General features: G+C 33.7%; 1 protein-coding gene across 1 annotated transcript in view; it reads left to right on the plus strand.

The window, feature by feature from the left end:
* Nucleotides 1-20398, plus strand: part of PJA2 (praja ring finger ubiquitin ligase 2) — a 70258-nt gene that overhangs the window by 38409 nt on the left and 11451 nt on the right. The window contains exons 5-7 of the mRNA XM_081311159.1: nt 531-716; nt 11996-12181; nt 15802-15913. Coding sequence (XP_081167285.1) covers nt 531-716; nt 11996-12181; nt 15802-15913 — 484 coding nt within the window. The remainder of the gene's footprint in view (nt 1-530; nt 717-11995; nt 12182-15801; nt 15914-20398) is intronic.

Below are 20398 nucleotides of genomic sequence, written 5' to 3' on the forward strand. Positions count from 1 at the left end.
GCTCAGTGGTCAAAGTGCCCCTGGGTTCAATCCCTGGTACCAAAAATAAAAAAAAATAAAAATTGTGTTTTTTTTTTTATGGTAGTAGTTGAAATTTATACACAGAATGTAAGTCATTACATGTCAGTATGTAATTAGAAAGTTATTTCAGTCAGATCAGGTGAGCAATAAATTTATTATTTAATCCAGATAGTATTTGTGATTACCAAATTTTATTTAAAATATTATTTAGAAATACATCAAAACTATTGAAAGCCTATACGTAAGCACAATGGAGTTATATGCGTCAGTAAAAGAAAAAAATAATGTGACATGTCTGCAATTTGCCATATGCCCTGCTCATTTGAAAGAATTAATTCTGCTGAATCTATTTCTGAATTTTTAAAAAATGTTTTAAAAATTGAATTAACACCTAAGCATGTGTGACATCAGCTGTCCCCTCTATACCGTGCTGCCTGGTTAATATTTCTAATGATAAAACTAACTGAACATGTAATGATGATATATTTTATTTCTGTTTTGATTTGCAGTTCAGAATGTAGTGATGGGGAATGGTCTGCTTCTTTGCCTCATCGATTTTCTGGTACAGAAAAAGATCAGTCCTCAAGTGATGAAAGCTGGGAGACTCTGCCAGGAAAAGATGAGAATGAACCCGAGCTGCAGAGTGATAGCAGTGGCCCTGAAGAAGAAAACCAAGAATTATCTCTTCAGGAAGGGTATGTTAAAACAGTGAGATTTACCTTCTTATTTGTTTTTTGATGTGTATTGTACAGTAATGGTATATATCACATTTAAATGTTGGGTATGCCTCTGAATACCTTTTTAGAACCCATTCAGAACCAACAGGCTCTACTGATTTTTTTTCATGATGCTTTTAAAAGGGACAATTAAGAATACTAGTCAGTATCTTCTACAGAGATATAATGTATGCTGTCACTTTGCTTTTTAAGGAAAATGTGTACATTTAAAAGGTCCATTTAAGCTGCATGAGATGGCATATGCCTGTGATCCCAGCAACTCAGGAGGGCAAGGCAGGAGGTTCACAAGTTCAAGACCACCCCCAGCAACTTATCAAGACCCTAAGCAACTTAGTGAGACTCTATCTCAAAAAATAAAAGGGGCTGGGGATGTAGCTTAGTGGTAAAGTGCCCCTGGGTTCAATCCCCAGTACCTAGTACAAGAAAAACAGATAAATAAGATAAAAGGTCAATTTAGTTGAGTTAGGAATGAATAAATTACAGTTGCCATTGCTATACATGTGAAGCATTGGCTAAAGAGAATGGGCAACCTCAAGAGGGAAATCAGTGATTGTTTCACAGAAATGGAAACAGTTGCAAAAACGAAAGATCTAATATTCTTGTCTAATTGCATTGGATGATATCATCAAAACATCAGTGAATGATGATAAACATCTTAGACTTTTCCTAACTCTAATGGAAATGCTCCTAGTCTAAGTGTTGTTCAACTTACACTTTGAAGGGCCAGATAATATTTTTTACTTCATATGCCAGTTTCTGTTGCAGCTTCTCAGACTTCTGTTGTATAAAAGTAGCTATAGGCAATATGCAAATGAATGGTTGTAGCTGTGGTTCCAATAACAGTTTATTTACAAAAATGGTGTTGTAAATAACCTGTGGCTCATGGTGTACCATTACTTATTCTAGTATTTCCCCAGTAAGAATGATCTTGGTTTTTAGGTTGATTTCTTTCTTCAACATAAGAGCATGTATGTGCCTACACTCACAGGTTCTTTTTTAAATCACTAAAGAAATATGTACCTTTTTTATTATATGGGTTTTGGTTGACTGTATTAAAGTCCTTTTAGCATCAGTGGAAATGATCATAATGATTTTCCACTTTTGACCTGATGATCTTGAGGAATTATTCTCATTAGATTTGCTAATATTCAACTACCCATGCTCTTTGAATAAACCAAACATGATCACATAGACATAGTTTAATGTTGGATTCTGTTGCTGTTATTTTGCTTAGTACTTTTGAGATCCTTAAGTAGGCATTGTTTCTACAATTTGGTTTCAGTATCAGTTTGGTATTTGCTTTGCTAAATAAAACTTGTACTTTTCTATTATCTGCATCAGTTGTTTAAATAGCTTAATTATTCCTTTAAAGTTTGTTAATATTTGCTTGTGAAATGATCTAGGTTTATTGTAGGGGAATATCTTTTTAGATAATTTTAGTTTTTTCCCACGATAACTGGTTGGTTTCTAATATTTATTATCTCATTGTCTCTATTTTGGTGAATTGTTTTCTAAGAAAAAAAAAGTACTCTTTCATCCTGTATTAGTATTAAAATTTGTGCTTCTCAAACTATATAAATTTCCTGCTTGATATTAATGCTCTAAGAAAATCTAGGTAGGATAGACAGATAATAAATAAGATATAAATACAATAAGTTACAAACTGTGATAATACTACAATGGAAATACAACAGCAATGTGCTAAAAGATAACTAATAGGGTTACTCTTTTGAAAACAAAAGGTTAGACACTAAGCAAATCAGTATGGAGTTTTCTCAAAAGACTAGGAATATATGATATATCACTATATGATCCAGTAATACCACTCCTTGGTATTTGTCCTAAAGAATTAAAATTAGCAAACTATAGTAATAAATATGCATTCTTATGTTTATAGCAGCACAATTCACAATAGCCAAATTATGAACCAACCTAAGTATCTGTCAGTGGATGAATGGATAAAGAAAATGTGGTATATGGGCACAATGGAGTTTTATTCAGCCATAAAGAAAAATGAATGAAATTATGTCATTTATAGAAAAATGGATTGAACTTGAAAGCATTATTTTAAGCAAAATAGGTCAAACTCAGAAAGTCAAGGATCCTATGTATTATCTCTTATGTGGAAGCTAAAGATAAAAAACGAGGAAAAGAATGGTGGTAGGTTCTCCTGCAAATAGAAGGGAGATGAGTAGAGAAAGGGGATTAGAAGGAGGGAAAAAGGGAGGAAATGATGTTGACCAAATTATATTGTGTGCATGTATTAATATGTAAAAATAAATCTATTATGTGTAATTATAACACATCAATAAAAATATGGAAAAATTTAAAAATTTTAAAAAGAAAGTAAAAGGTTAGAAAATGATATTTCAGGGGCTGGGGATATAGCTTAGTTGGTAGAGTGCTTTTCTCGCATGCACAAGGCCCTGGGTTCAATCCAAAGCATCACACACAAAAAAAAAGGAAGGAAGGAAGGAAGGAAGGAAGGAAGGAAGGAAGGAAGGAAGGAAGGAAGGAAGGAAGGAAGGAAGGAAGGAAGGAAGGAAGGAGGGAGGGAGGGAGGGAGGGAGGGAGGGAGGGAGGGAGGGAGGGAGGGAGGGAGGGAAAAAAGAAAGAAAGAAAGAAAATGATATTTCAGGCAAATACTAACAACAACAAAAAACCTGAAAACGTTGCATAGCATTTACAAAGTAGACTTAAAAGACAAACATTATTAGAGAGAAATAAAGTCACAACTGAAGGTAATAAACCCAACTTACCAGGGAAATAAATGTACCAATTCTAAACTTGAATGCACCTAATGACATGGAGTCAAATTGTACGAATCAAAATTTGACCAAACTATACACAAAATTTACCATCTTACTAGGAAATTTTTACATACCTATCTCAATTGCTAATAATTCATGGATTTTAAAAGCTCTATCTTTAGCAGACTTGTGGAAGTTAAGCATGATTTAATGAAGATTGCATTCTCAGAAATACACAAAGAACAATTATAAAAACCAGATATTTACCATTCTACTAAGTACAAGTTAACACTTTCCAAAGAATCAAATATGCAAACTGTATTCTGTGACTACAATTAACTTAGAAGAAAAAACAAAAGCATAAGTTTTTTTTAAAAAAAAATACTTATACATATGGTTATTCTTTCTTTAAATAGCCAGTAGAACAAAGAAGAAAGTATAATAGAAATTTAAAATTGTTTACAACTCAATGATAATAAACATACCATCAGTCAAAACTTGTAGAATACAGTGAAAATTATATTCAAAGGAAACTTTATGATCATAAATGCTGTGTTAGAAAAGAAGAAAAATTGGCTGGGCATGGTAGTATGTACCTGTAATCCTAGCAACTCTGGAAGCTAAGGCAGGAGGATTTCAAATTTAAAGCCAGCCTCAGCAATTGAGTGACACCCTAAGCAACTTAGCAAGACCCTGTCTCAAAAGAAAAAGAAAAAGGTTTGGGGATGTAGTTCAGTGATTATGTGCCCCTGGGTTCAATCCCTGGTACCAAAAAATAAGAAAGAAAAGAAAGCTAACAATGAAGGAGCTGTGCATTTAACTTAAAATAGAAAAGGAATATTAGAATAAAGAAAATAATAGAAGATAAGAATTAGTATTAATAAAACTATGAGCAAACATCGATGAAGTAGAAAAAAAGTTGAATATCAAAGAAGTCATAAGTTTAATAGACAAAGATTGCATAGAACTGAAAATAGTACTGTAAAATTTTGTGTGGTGAATTTGAAGACTTTCAAGATATTGACAAGTTACTAGAAAAACAAGTTACCAAACTTAAGAGGAAAACGGAGGTCTAAATAATCTTAAAACTATTAAAAATATGGAATCAATTGTTTAAAATGTTCTCATATCATATAAAAAATATGAAATCAATTGTTTAAAATGTTCTCATATCAGATCATAGCTGATCTGAATGATTTTAGAGCTGAATTCTCTTTAATAATGGATTCCAGGGTCAAATCACTTCATTCTTATGTAAATTATTTCCAGAGAATAAAAAAGAACTATATCTTCAAATTAATTCAATGAAAGTCCAGTGTAACCCTAATTTAAAAAGTGTATGTGAAAAAAATTAAGCTTATTTTATTTATTAAAATAGATTCAAAATCTTAAAAATTACTGGGAATTTGAATATTTAATTTTTTTAAAGAAAGATAAATTACCAATCTGAGTTTATTCCAGAAATGTGAAGGTAGAGTCACATAGAAGATCTGTAATTATTATTCATCACATTAACAAAATACAGGAGAAAATCCATATTATATAGTCTATAGATGCAATGAAAAAAATTACTTAGTACTGTATGATGGAAACTCAAATTAAGATTGGAATGGTATTTCCTTGACCAAGGAATGGCATTTCTTTGCTATTATTGTATTTAGGCAATAATAGCAAAATCTGTAGAAATTATTTTTAACAAGAAAATATTAAAAATTTTCCTTCCTTGAATTTAAATTAGTAGTTAAGAAAAGTTTGCTCATTAGCATTGTTTTTATAACCTTCCTAGTGGAGGTCTTACCATGGTACACTGGGAAAATAATAAAAGGCAAGATATAAAAGGAAGAAAATAAATTGCTGTAAATATATTTGAAGTTTTTGAAAAATTTAAAATTATAGTCTTTCATTCCCTTGGGATATTTGTTTCTGCCACTAACTCTACAAAACTGAAAATACTTTTGACCCTACTATTCAGAATCTTATTTATTTGTTTTAATTTATAAAGAATTGATATTTATTTATTTGGCTTATGGTTTTGGAGGCTGGGAAGTCCAAGAGCCTGGCATTGGCATCTAATGAGGGCTGTCTTCCTACTTTATAGCCTGGTAGAGGACATCACGTGGTGAGACAGAGCAAGCATGCTGGTTACAATCACTCATGCTATCGTGGTGTTCCTCCCTCTTAATCTCATCTAAATCTAATTGCCCCTCAAGGACCCCAAAGTAGCATATGAATTTGGGGGTTAAATTCCCACTATGTGAACTTTAAAATTAAAACCATGGCTGGACCCATGGCTTCCCCCCTGCAGGTGCTGTTTTTCTTCTCCGAGCTGTTCCTTACCTTGCAGCCTGCTATTATGACTGTTTCCCCATCCCCACAGAACCACTTTCTCCTTGGAAATCCTGCCCCTGTCTCTGTCTGCTCCCTCAGTCCTTCTAATCCTCTTTGAGGCTGTGCAGAGAGCATAGTGGGATCTGAGAGGATATGAAGTAGGAACATGAATGAATATTTTTTCTTGAGGTGGTTAGGCCTTTCTTTTTAATTAAATTTATTTTTTTTTTAAAGAGAGAGTGAGAGAGGAGAGAGAGTGAGAGAGAGAGAGAGAATTTTTAATATTTATTTTTTAGTTCTCGGCGGACACAACATCTTTGTTGGTATGTGGTGCTGAGGATCGAACCCAGGCCGCACGCATGCCAGGCGAGCGCGCCACCGCTTGAGCCACATCCCCAGCCCTAAATTTATTTTTAACATACATAAAATTGAGCATATTAAGGGGTACCATGTATTATTTCAAATACATTTATACACTGTGTAATGGTTGAAAAAAATTAAACATAGCTACCTCCTGAAACATTTTTCATTTCTTTATGGTGAAAGCATTCAAAATTCTTTTTTTACCAATGTTTGAAATATACATCATTTAACTGTTATAGTCTCCTTACTATGTAGTAACATACCAGAACTTCTTATTCTTATCTAACCTCACCCTAACACCCATAGATTAAATAATCACCTTCTCTCCTGCACCAGTTCTTTTATTTCCTTTTTTAAATCAAGCCAATTGTAGTCTCAGCATAGTACCAGTCTTCTTACCTAGTAAATTTTGTGTTAAATGGTAGGAATTGGTTTGTAACATGTTGATAGCATATGTCTTATCCCAATAATTTTCTTTTTTTTATAACTGTTAAATGAATCATTAAGTTAGGCATGGTGGCACATGCCTATAATCCCAGTGATACAGAAAACTGATACAGTACATAGCTCAGTGGTAATGTGACCCTAGGTTAAGTCCCCAGTACCCCCACACACACAAAATGTGAATCAGACCAAATGTTTAAACAAATTATGTAGATGAGAATTGTTTATGCAATAGGAGTATTAATGACATGTTACAAATTATTTAGATTCACAATGATTTCTTATTTTAATTTTGTTCTTTGAGTTTAAAAAACCCACAAGTTAATACTTACTTATTACACTTAATTATTTTCACCCACATATTAATTTTGTTTTATGTTACATATCTGAAGCACAGAATAACTGAGTCATTGTGATATGTCTGTAATAGAAAAAGAAATGTATTTTTTGTTGGAGTACATTAGAAATAACAAAAATTTCCAAGGACTTTTCCAAATTTAATAATTGAATTTTTTAAAGCTATTTTCAAGAATTTATTATTATATTCACAACATCAGATAGAGAGTACCCGTTATTGTGAAGCATGTGTTAGAGGGTGAGGCTACATGATGAGTCACAACACTATGCCCTTTAGAGCTCCCACTCTAGTGGAGGAGACAGATGAGTCACCAGATGAGCTATAATATGGTGTGATCAGTGCTGCCATCAACATGTGAATCAAGATCCGTTAGAAATTTTGAGTTTAACCTTGTATCTCTATTCCATTTTGGGATTAATTTTTCATTGGGTCTAATTATGCTACACAAAAGGAAAACATCCACTTTATATATTAAATATTAAAATTTAAAGGAAATAAGCATATTTGTTGTGCTCATTTCACTGGTTTTATTAGACTGGCCATATTAGGTGCCAAGTCTCAAGCCTGTTTTATTAAATTTTCAGTTTAGTATTAGAAATTACTTAAAAAAAATTTCATTGGTTTGGGTACATAAAGAGCTTCCATTTCTGTGTATTTAAAATACATTGATTCTTACATGTAGATATTGTCTGAGTCTCTTTAAACATAATAGTCTCTAGTAACTACTCAGGGATTGCTCTTAGTACCCTCAGCCTATATCAGAATCTATGAATGCTCAAGTCCCTTCTATAAAATGGTGTAGTTATTTGCATATAAGCTATACACATTCTCCCATATATTTTATTTTTCCAATTTTTCAGGGTTTGGGATTTAACCCAAGGCCTCCTACATGCTAAGCAAGCATTCTACTACTGACCCTACCCATCCCATATACTTTAAATTATCTAGATTACTTACAACACCTAATACAATGTCAATGCTATGTAAATGATGGTTGTAATTTATTAAATAAGGAATAATGACAAGGGAAAAGTCTGTATATACTTAGTATAGTCACTTTTTTTTTTCCTGAATATTTTTAGTCTAGGTTGGTTAAACCCTTCAATGTAGAACCTAAGGATACAGAGGGCCAAGTGTATACATCATTTTTACTCCTCTAAGTTAAGCTTGCACCAAATATTAATAGAACTCTAATGAGTTTCTCTTGAATCTTAAATATATGAATTGTATATTTTACAAAATACATTTATCAAAAATGTATATGGTTGAATAATCACATCTGTTAAGACCAAAACTAAAATTCAACTTTGCCAAGAATTTGCTCTAATATTAACCTCCTTTTACATTCTAAAAGGCATACCAATTCTAAAAGTACCTTCTGTTCAGTTATTTGCAGTCTGAAAAATTGATAATTTAGGAAGACCAGATTTTCAAAATTAGTCTTTTACACTGATGTAATGCCAAATTACAGTTTTGCTCATATTTTTCCTATTTAGACTTGCTCTTAGAGAGTGAACAGCCTTATTTGAGCAATCTGTGACTACATCTAGATTTAATTAATTTATTTATTTTTATTTATTTATTTATTTATTTTAGTTTTAGGTGGACACAATATCTTTATTTTATTTTTATGTGGTGCTGAGGATTGAACCCAGTGCCTCATGTGCATGCTAGGGCACTTTACCACTGAGCCACAACCCCAGCCCCTAGATTTTATTTTATTTTACTTTAAATATTTATTTTTTAGTTGTAGTTGGACACAACACCTTTATTTCACTTGTTTATTTTTGTATGTGGTGCCAAGGATCGAACCCAGGGTCTTGCACATGTGATACAAGCGCTCTACCGCTGAGCCACAAACTCAGCCCCTAGATTTTATTTTTTAACAGTAATTTTTGAGTAACTGTTTAATAAACTAGTTTTTGTATTACCAAGATAAATGTAGGTCCAAAAGTCTTCTTCCAGTTGATATATATTTTGCATCCAGAATATATTCATTAGGAATGATGGGGTACATTCAATGTCAAATGCATAATTCTGATGGACTGATTATATCTATCAAGAAATGACTAATGTCTGAAGTGGAGCAAAGAGAAAATTAGAAGATAATAATAAATTAGTACATTTTCAGAATTCTGACTTGTTCCTATAATAGGGCTTTGACCAAAGGGAAAAAGGGACTCTTGTGGTTGAAGTTAAGAAAACCTTCAAGATTTGAACATTTGTTAAATTTTAGACATCTTTTAGTTTTAGCTATATTTGAAATTGATATACAAACAACTCCTTATTGATTGGTCAGATGACCCACATAACTGCTCATTTCACTCTTGTAGTTTATAGTAATTGAAAAGATGATTCTGAAATATGATTAGTAAGAGTGAATACAGCTTTACCTTTTAATGATACAGGCTTTAGTGTTTTAGAAATATTTAATGAATTGCTAATAATTTATTGCCAAGTAGTGCTTTCTGGTTTAACTTATTTTGCTAAACAGATAAAATAAAATTACATTTTAAGAATACAGATTCTGCGAGGTGTGGTAGTGCACGCCTATAATCCCAGGGGCTCCTGAGGCTGAGACAAAAGGATCCCCAGTTCAAAGCCAGCCTCAGAAAAAGCAAGGTGCTAAGCAACTCAGTGAGACCCTGTCTCTAAATAAAAAAATACAAAATAGAGTTGGAGATGTGGCTTAGTAGTGGAGTGCCCCCTGAGTTCAATCCCTGGTAACTCTCCCCGCTGCCCCCACCCCCCAAAAAAAGAATACAGAGTCTAATATACCTGCTAAAAAGTGAATTTGTGTAATGTGAGGAAAATAAAACAACAACAGGGGAAAAAAATAACAACAGTATAACCAATTTCCTTTGTGAATTTCCAAAGATATTCTATTTATATAAAAGCATATGTGCACTTCTTTATTTTTTTTTATACAACTGGTAGCACATTGTATCTGTGAACACTTTCCTTTTGTTTTTGTTTTGTTCGTAGATCTATTTTTTAATTGTTCTGTATTCATACATAAGGATTTCTTTCATTCTTTAAAAAAATCTTCGTAGTATGGTATACTAATTTTCATTGGTAAACACTTAAATTTTTTCAGTTTGGGCTTTAATAGGTATGAACATTGTACATACTTTTTGAGAAGTATCTAAAAGCAGACTCTTAATTTATAGCTATTAACATTTCTTTACAAAGGATGTTATATCAGTTATATCAGTTACTTTTTTATCAACAGTGTATTATCAATTTTTTTTACATTTACCAATCATTGAAAAATGTATTTTATTGTTTAGTTTACATTATGCATGAGGTAAAGCATCTCTTCATATATTTAATAGCTATTTAAATTTCCTTTTCTGGCAAATAATTATATCCTTTGCTCCCTTCTGTTGCTATGTGTTGATCTTTTCCTTAGTGGTTTGCTTTTACATCTCTCTCTATATATACATTTATTTTTATATTTTCTTTAATATGTATATTGTGAATTTTAGCAATCTCTTTATGGCTTCAAGATTTTTCATTGTGCTTAGGAGCTTAGGATGACATGAGACTTGTAAAAATTTCTCCCATGATTTTTCCTAGTTCTTTTATATGTTAGTGATAATGGTAGTGGAATATGTATGCACATGGATTTCAAAACAGAAAGGTTTTTTGTTTGTTTGTTTTATGTACCCAAGATTAAACCCAGGGCTGCTTAACCACTGAGCCACATCCCCAGCCTGTTTTATATTTATTTAGAGACAGGGTCTTGCCAAGTTGCTTAGAGCCTTGCTAAGTTGCTGAACTCGCAATCCTCCTGCCACATCCTCCCAAGCTGCTAGGATTATAGGCATGCACCACCATGCCTGGCAAGAAAGTAATTTATTTAAGAATAGTTACTTAGGGATTAAACCTCTCTGCCTCCAGGTGAGCATCCAGTTTTCGCAGTATCATCTTTAGCTAGTCCTTTTCCTTCTGTTTTAAAGTGCTCCCTTTACCTCCTATTTTCTTGGTCTGTACCATTGATTTGTCTGTCCCTGTTTCTGTGAACTTATATTCTACTGAAAATAAACAAATAAGAAAATACTAGGTAAAAATAAATTGTACAATTTAAATCAGCAGAATGCTGTGGTAGCTAGTAACTGGAGAGCTACTTAAATACAGTGTTAAGATATGTCTGAGGAGGTGGCATGCAATGTGACATTAATATCAAGAAGGGACTAACAATGTGAAAATATGGCAAAAAAAATTTCAGGTGGAAGAAATATCCCTAAGATAGAAGTGATCTCCATGTGCTCCAAGAATAAACAAAAGGATTAGGAACATAATAGACCAGGGACAAGTGTGGGCAGAAATGATGGTGGAGAAGTGGGTTGCAAAGAAAGCATGAATTACGTAGGCACTTTTAGGCCAGGTTGAGGAATGTAGATTTTAACTGTGAAGGGAAACCACTCAAAAACAATGTTTAAAAATTCAAGTAGTCTAATATGGATTTCTCGTATTTTTCTCCTGCAAAAAAAAAAGGAAAAAATGTAGGAGCACAGCACAGACAGTGCATAAACCAAAGAAACATGTTTTTGTGTAATTAGGAACTTTCTATACACATATGACACTGTAACAAATTTGTTACCTTTTTAAATAATTTTGTTGTTAAGGAAAATAGTTTTTTAGAATCATAGGAGTACCAAGCTTAGTACTTCAAAAACAGTGTTCAGTTGCAGTAAATAGAATTCTTTAAAATAAAGAATGTTAATGCCAGGCATGGTGGTGCATGTGTAATCCCAGCAGCTCAGGAGGCTGAGGCAGGGGAATCACAGGTTCAAAGCTAGCCTCCATAACCTTAGCAAGGCTATGAGCAATCTGCTGAGACCCTGTCTCAAAATAAAAAATATAAAGGGCTGGGGATATGGCTCAGTAGTTAAATGCCTGTGGGTTCAATCCCTGGTACAAAAACAGAACAAAATGTTAATGATATATTTTAAATAATATTTTTTCTTCCTTTAAAATGTTTGTGTTAGGGAACAGACATCTTTGGAAGAGGGAGAAATTCCTTGGTTACAGTACAATGAAGTCAATGAAAGCAGCAGTGATGAGGGCAATGAGCCTGCCAATGAATTTGCACAACCAGAAGCTTTCATGTTAGATGGTAACAACAACCTTGAGGACGACTCCAGTGTGAGTGAAGACTTAGATGTGGACTGGAGGTATGTAGCTCAGTGTGATGAGCATGTGTCATTGCTCAGGGTACAATTCATTCAGGATTCTGAATTGTAAGAATTGAATTTCTGAGGTAAAGGGTATTCTGATTTTCCCATCTACTAATTGTCTCCTCCTTCAAAGCTCATTTCAGATGACACTTTGGACATGGACTCTCCTTTTCCTCCAACTGGAGACCTCTTCCTTCTTTGATCTATAGCTCTCATGAAGTTCACCTTCTAACCTAGTTATTTATACACTTCTCAGGGATTTGAACTTTAGGGTTTTTTTTTGTTTTTTTTTTTTTTTTTTGATTTACCAAATGTGGGATGTAGCACTTAGCATAATCATCCTTTTTTTTTTGGGGGGGGGGGGAGTGCCGGGGATGGAACTCAGGGGGCACTCAACCACTGAGCCACATCCCTAACTCTGTTTTGTATTTTACTTAGAGATAGGATCTCACTGAGTTGCTTAGTGCCTTGCTTTTGCTGAAGCTGGCTTTGAACTCTACATCCTCTTGCCTCAGCCTCCTGAGCCACTGGGATTACAGGCATTTGCCATCACACCCAGCAGCATCATCTTTTTTAAAAAAAAATTGGTTCTGAATGAATACTACTTGAAGGAAATTAAAACCTGTGATTCAATCATAGGAATCTTAAGAATATTGTTATCATTCTGTCCTTCCTTTTCCTTGTCTGTATGTAGAATATGGAAGATAATTTTATTTTATTTCATTTCATTTTATTTTGGCAACAGAGCTTGAACCCAGGGGGCTTAATCACTTAAACCACATACCCTGTCCTTTTTATTTTTTATTTTTAGACAGGGTCTCACTAAGCTAGCTACTTTTTTCTATTTCTTCAGACAAGAAACTCACCATCTCCTTGAGATCCTTTATCCTTTCCTATTACTCCCTAGGAGGGGAAAAGTCATGTATGTAAAACAAACTTTTGTCAACAATTTTGTGGATGTAGAAGTGGGGTTTTATCAAAGGCATGTAATTTAAAATTTCACCTTAAACATTCTTGTTCTCAAATGCATTTTCTGATTTGCCAAACATAATGGAGAATCAGTTGATCCTGGTCTCAGTCTTGCTGGCCTCGAGGCTTCTTCCTTCTTTTCCTTCTTTTCTTTTTTCTCCCTGTTAACTACCTCCTGAGCTCCTTAATTTTGAAATCTTCTCTCTGTTACGCTGAATAATTCCTCAGAGTGATCGGAATAAAGATTAAAGAATTGTCATTTAGTATCATCTGTACGTCTTTGGAAGCAGTTGTAGTTTCACATGAGGGCATTTTTTCTCTTGCATGTTTTCAGGACTAAAAATATTTTTTACAGCTCCATTATGTAGCTGGCTCCAGCCTATAGGTATACTAAGATTTAGTGGAGTATTTATCCTTTGAAATAGTGCAATGGACTATTAAACATGTTCTGTATTTCTGGTTATTCTTTTAGGACAGATAAATAGAATTGACATTACTAAGGTATGTTGTGTTTTTCAAGATTTGATACATACTTCCAGATATCTTTGAAAAAAAGGTTAATTCACATAGCAATTCAAAAGAATTATGTCTTTAATGAATATAATTTTAACTTCAATTTGAAAACTTTTACTTTGGGTTCTAATTAATTGATGATCTTTCTGGATGTATATGTTGTGTTTCAGAGACGTTACTGATGGTTCTAAAATTTGCAGAGCTTCAAAGTAGGATTTTAATGTGGAAAGTATTTTATCATCGATTTTAAAACAAAATTTTTGAACTTTGCTCTTTTGAATTTAAATATGTTAACATCTGATTATTTGCATGTGTGGCACTACATTAATTTATGTGGTAGTGACTAAGGTTGATAAGGCGAAACTAGAGTTCCATTTTCATATTAAAATAGCATGTCATTTTAACAACTGAAATGCAAAGCCATGGCAAATATTAGCAATTCTTGTTTCTAAAGTCAAACTCTGGTACTACTTAGAAAAAAATGCAAAGCCTTTGTTTCCTTATTTTAAGTAGAAAAAAAAATAAGAGAAGTTCCCTACCTTGTGTTAATTTATCTTGATTGAAATTGTAAGTATTTTAAAATACCTTGAGTATCTCAGGTTGGTGTGGTAGGATATGACATGGAGAAAACATGGTTAGAGATTTAGACAAATCCTACCTATTACCATTCATTTGTTCCTTGATAACTCCTTAACCTCTGTCTTCCTGTAAGAAGTTAAGATTATAATGATTAACCTAATAAAGTGTGTGAAGTTAATTTTGTAAGTAATAGAAATTTTTGAAATAATTCCAGACTTATAGAAAAGTATCAAAAAGATCCTCTTTATTTTATAGATGAAGAAACAGTCACAATTAAATAATTCAAGTTAATTGTGAATCATTTAAATCTCTGACTCCAGGGCTCTTTGCTTTATATCTCACTGTTAGATGAAGGAATTCTAGCGTAACAAGGGTGTGTGGATTCAGAATTCTTAGTATTAATTCTGATTCTAAAATTTGTGATGGTTTGAGAATGTTCCTTTGCACCATGTTGATTCCTAAGTACTGTTAAGCTATGCTCTGTTCTTTATGAGAATCACTTCTGTGTCTCTTTGCAATTTATTTGTAATTTTAATAATGACACACGGGTTGACATCAACACTATTTTTGAGCTACTTTGTGTGACTATGGATGTTTCTGACTATCATGTTGAAGTTTGGATAGGATGTGGAATTCAACAGAAGCTTGTCTTTAGATAAAATAAGTTGTTTTAGAGATCCTGGGCTTATAAGATGATAGGAGTACATCCACACAAAGTGCCCCCTAAACAACTAAAAGTATCAGTTGTTCCAGAGGAGCTCAGAATTAGGTAGAGATTCAGAAATTACCTACAGAGAGGACAATTGAATAAATGTAATGGAATGTAGCCTCCAAGGGAGCAAGATTAAAGAGAGAAGGGTACCAAGGAAATACTTATTTCCAAATTTTGAAATACTTAGCATTTCCATGAAAAGAGAAAAAGGAGGAATATGTTTATGTCTAGGGATTAGAAGAAAGAGATTAATACTGGAATGGAATGTATTTTTCTTCAGGGGCTTATAGTTCCTTAAAAAAAAATGAAGTTAGGAGCAAATTTGTTTTCAAGCATAATAATGAAAGAGGCCTAATTCTTATCAGAGTTCAAAAAGAAACATTAATTAGAAAAGTCTGAGAAAATAAAATATTTTTAACCCAAAGTAATTAAGCAATACAAAGTGAGAGAAGAAAGAGGCCTTGACTAATGACACAATTAAAATAAATGTAACAATTTTCTTCCTCATTCTCACCTACACTCAGATTGGAAACATAGAAAAGGAAGTGTAGGAAATATTTGGATGGGGAAAAGCACTGCATTTAAGCAGTCCTCAGAGTTAGCCTTGAAACACGAAAAGAAAAATTTCCTATAGACTTTTGAGTGTGGAGGCTGTTGGGTAAGAGAGTGACATCTTATGCTTAGCACTTAACTTTTATGCTGGGTCCTTCCTGCTCCTTATCCCACAAGATTAACATTAAAATAATTTAAGAATTTCTGCTTGCAAGAAATGCTAATATAATTATAGCCTCAGCATAAAATTTTCTAAATCATAGTTACGGGTTTTGTGTTTTTTTCCCTCCAGCCTATTTGATGGCTTTGCGGATGGACTGGGAGTGGCTGAAGCTATTTCTTATGTGGATCCTCAGTTCCTCACCTATATGGCACTGGAAGAACGCTTAGCCCAGGCTATGGAGGTATTTTAGTAATTCTGATACCTATGTTGATGGGACATAAAATGATAAAAGTCAAAGGCTTCAGGGTTTTTGTTTGTTTGTTTATTTGTTTGTTTGTTTGTTTCAACTACCCTTAAGGAAAGGTGAAACCGGGTGCTCAGAAGCCGTGGCATGTGGCTGTAATCATAGCTGCTCAGGAGGCTGAGGCAGGAGGATCTGAGTTCAAACCTCTGGCACATTGAATAATTATTAGTGTTCCTCTACTTTAGAATCACTTTAGAATTAGTGATTTCAAGAAAGACTTCTTAGAATGAAATCCACTAGAGCAATGGAGATTCCTAAATGTGAAAATATTGGGGGCTTTTGACTTTATAAAAATATATTTTAAAAGTAAGTTTTTCTGGTTTAGTCAAATAATGAAAAAAAGGCAAGAGAAATTTTTGGTAGCAAATATGCTATACCTGTGAAAGTAGTGTGTGTGTGTGTGTGTGTGCGCGTGCGTGTATGAGTGGAAGAAAATTTCCAAACTTTATTATGCAGCAACACAATAGTCAGAAGTCATGACAACAAAAGAAAGGAAGTGATTTGTAAGATATCCTTGGAGGTCTTCCATTTCAGTTCACTAATATGCCTTTGCATGTGTATACATGTATAAAATAGTCACACTCATACAACATAATTAAAGAAAGAATTGTATTTTCTAAATGTAAGCAAAACATTTTCTATTCTGCAGTAAAAACTGAGAAATATTGCAATTTGAGGTACACAGGCAGAATATCAAGTGAAATTTATATACACCCATTGGCAACAATTTGGTATTCAGTAATTGTTACAGAATGGATGAGAAAACTATTCACCTTTTTGGGGGGAAGGGGTGGTGCTAGGGGTTGAAGTCAGGGCACTGGACCACCACTGAACCACATTCCCAGCCCTATTTTGTATTTTATTTAGAGACAGGTCTCAGTGAGTTGCTTAGCACTTCGCTTTTGCTGAGGCTGGCTTTGAACTTGCAGTCCTTCTGTCTCAACCTCCTGAGCTGCTGGGATTACAGGCGTGCACCACTACACCCCAGCTCTGCTAAAAAATTTTAATGTTAAAAATTGATTTGTGCCGGTTGCTGTGCCACACACCCGTAATCCAGCCACTCTGGAGCCTGAGGTTCCAGGAGGGCAGCGAGTTTGAGACCAGTCTCAGCAATTTAGCAAGGCTCTGTCTCAATATAAAAAGGACTGTAGGTCAGTGGTAAAGTACCTCTAGGTTCAATCCCCAATACTGGAAATAAAAGTTACTTAAATTGAGTTACAGAGGCTAGGGTTGTGGCTCAGTGGTAGAGTGCTTGCCTGGCACGTATGAGGTACTGGGTTCAATTCTCACCACCACATAAAAATAAAAATAAATAAATAAAATAAAGGTGGTGTGTTTTATATATATATATAAAATAAATATATATATTTATATAAAATAAATAAATTGAGTTGCAAACAATAGCATCCAGGTAATCAAAGATAAATAGAAATTTTGATAAACAATTCTTTAAACATCAGATTTTATTGGAAATGAATCTCTTAATGAGATGGAGGTTTTCTTCTTTTCCCATATTTGAGCATAAATTGTATTTGTTTTTCATCTTTATGAATATAGGCTTAAGAAACCTTGTCACATACATAAATTGATAAGGAAGAAATTTATCATAGAATTGTCACTTGGTTCTTCTATTTGCCAAAAATCATTAACCTCCTTTAATTTTTTAAAAGCAAAAAATTGAAAGGCACCTAAAAAGATTTATTATTAAGTTGTTAAAGTTTGTTTTGACCCTGGTACTTCAGATTGCAACCCTGAATGAGTAATAGGTATGCTTTTATTTATAAAGTGGAAGAAAGAGCCAGATGTGATGGTGCAAGCCTATGATCTCAGCGATTTAGTAGGCCAAATCATGATGATTACAAGTTTGAGGCCAGCCTCTGCAACTTGCCGAAACCCTGTCTAAAAATAAAACAGAAAGAGTTGGGGGTGTAGCTCAGTGTGTATAATATCCTTGGGTTCAATTCCCTGTACTGCAAAAAAAAAATTCTTTTTAATTAAAATAAAGTGGGAGAAAGGTTAGTATAAATGGAATATGGAAACAGAAAACCAACATTATACTTTAGGTACATTGTTAGGTAGATCATTTTGAGGAAAGATTACTTGAGAAGTTAATTGAAGGGCTGGGGTTATGACTCAGTGGTAGAGCACTTACTTCATATGTGTGAAGCTCTGGGTTCGATTCTCAGCACTGCATATAAAAGAATAAAATAAAAGTTTTAGAAAAGAGTCCTAGCATTAAAACTTAAAAAAGAAGAAGTTAACTTAAAATTGTCCACACTTATGAACCCCTTGGAAAGTCTTAATATACTCAGAAGGGCACTCTATAGACACATAAAGAATAGGAATATAACATGTGGAGGTTAAGAGCATGACCTTTTGACTTAGTGGGCTCTATGACCTGGGAAATGCACCTATTAACCTCTGAACTTAAAGAATCTCATCTGTAAAACAGGAATAATAAAATCTACCTCATAGGTTACTTTGAGACTGTTACTTAGCAAAAATACTAGTAAGCTGTCAGGAAGTGGCTATATTCATAGGCATCTTCAAGTCATCAGTCAACCAAGTTTTAATTATCTAACAAATCTTGAATCAGTGATGTTCTTTCAAATTTGTCATTAAATCATTTGTTATAAATCTTCATATTTAAAAATTAAATTGTTTTATTCCTTTGAAATTAAATTTTGTGATTCAAGGAATATGCTACTTTAAACTTAGATATGTTGCAATTTAGGGTTTTTTGGTATAACTTTTGAAAATATACTGTACTGCCTAATGAATTAGATTTTTGAATTTTTGTGAAACTTTATAACAGTGGCTATAAAATGGTCTCTTTTGCTCTTAATGCTTATAAATGATCCCAGATCATCTTATAAATATATGTCGTACCAAGGCAGTAAATAAATTTTACATATGAAATACCAGGTGTTTATTAGCACTGCAAATAGGCAGAGATTTATCAGAAAGGAATATTGAACCAATTGAAACAAGTGTGTATCAAAGTATAGTTAGCCTGGAATAACCTCCTGAAATGGAAGTCATGATAAATAGTATCCCTTCTTAGTGTTTATTTGTAGCACAGGCTAGTTCTTTCAAACAGAGTCTATTTTGAGAAGTCCATAGGGAACTGGAAGACATTCCTGGTTACGGTTATGTGAGAAAGGAAGAAGCAGATAACAAGGGCTTACCTTTTATTTCCTATCTCCTGATAGGAAAATTTGATACACAGAATTATTAATTATATCAAGATATTAGAGCTGAATGTGATAGTGCACACCTGTAATCCCAGCAACTGGGGGAGAGTGAGACAGGAGGATTGCAAGTTCTAGGACAGCCTCAGCAACCTAGCACCCTTCAATCCTCAGCAAGGAAAAAAAAAAGTAACAAGGAATTGGCTAATAAGAAATAAAGATAATTATTTTTAAAAACATAGGAAAAGTACATAAAAGGAGCAGCTGCCACCTGTCCAGCTAAAATAGAACACCCAAGGAAGAGTTCCCCTTCCACCCCAGAGCTGAGATCCCAGTCTTGATGGAAATGGCACAGCTGGGCTCATTGGATGGCAGAGCAGTCACTGTGGTGCCGTGCTGGCAGAGCTTTCTGGAAAACTATCCTCTGGAACTTGCTGGAAGTCATCCCTCTGGGGTGCCAGGGAAAGCTATTCATAGGAAGGTGTCCAATTGTAAAACACTTGTGCTGCAGAACTGTCCAAGGTTGATGCTAGGGGAAATTGCTGGTCAAAAGAATTAAAGAGCTGGCCACTGGAGAAGCTGCATACCCTAAGGGAATCAGTGCTAGAGAAAACCATGACTCCCACAGAAACCTGTCAAGCAAGCACACCAGGCTCAAAAGCAAAGTCCTGTTTCTCCTGAACTGTAGTTTCAGCATTCTTTGTGAACAAAGCTTAGCATCACACCATCTGTTAGAAAGGAAAATATTGAAATGGCCCAGATCCATTTTTACAAAGCTGACAAAATTGTGATTTTGGATTTGAGGAACAATAATTCAGTAAATGTAACAGTCCATTATTTTAACTATTTGGTTTCCATGTATATTTTTCTACTCACATTTGAGCTCTCATCCAACAATACAGCTATGTTGTTACCTAACAAGGTATAATAATTCTTCCAAATAAAGTTTTTACCCTTTTCCCAAAATGAGCCAGATGCACAGTCTCAAAATCATCAAAACTATTAGTTGTGTTAATCTCACCACAAATTAAGTCACACTGAATATTCTCTCATGTAAAGACTAAATTGCAGAGTTATTTTCTAACAACTGCTATATGAAGTAAAAATGGGAAGAGAGAAAAAGAAAATGGCTACCACATATGCATCCAAAAAACAAATAGATAGAAAACATGTAAAGCTACTAGTGTCTTTCTCTGTATTTGGTCATGAGGTCATTAATTGGTAGTTATGG

This window comes from Spermophilus citellus (assembly GCF_964194105.1).
Source record: "Spermophilus citellus genome assembly, chromosome: 1".
Taxonomy (NCBI): Eukaryota; Metazoa; Chordata; class Mammalia; order Rodentia; family Sciuridae; genus Spermophilus; species Spermophilus citellus.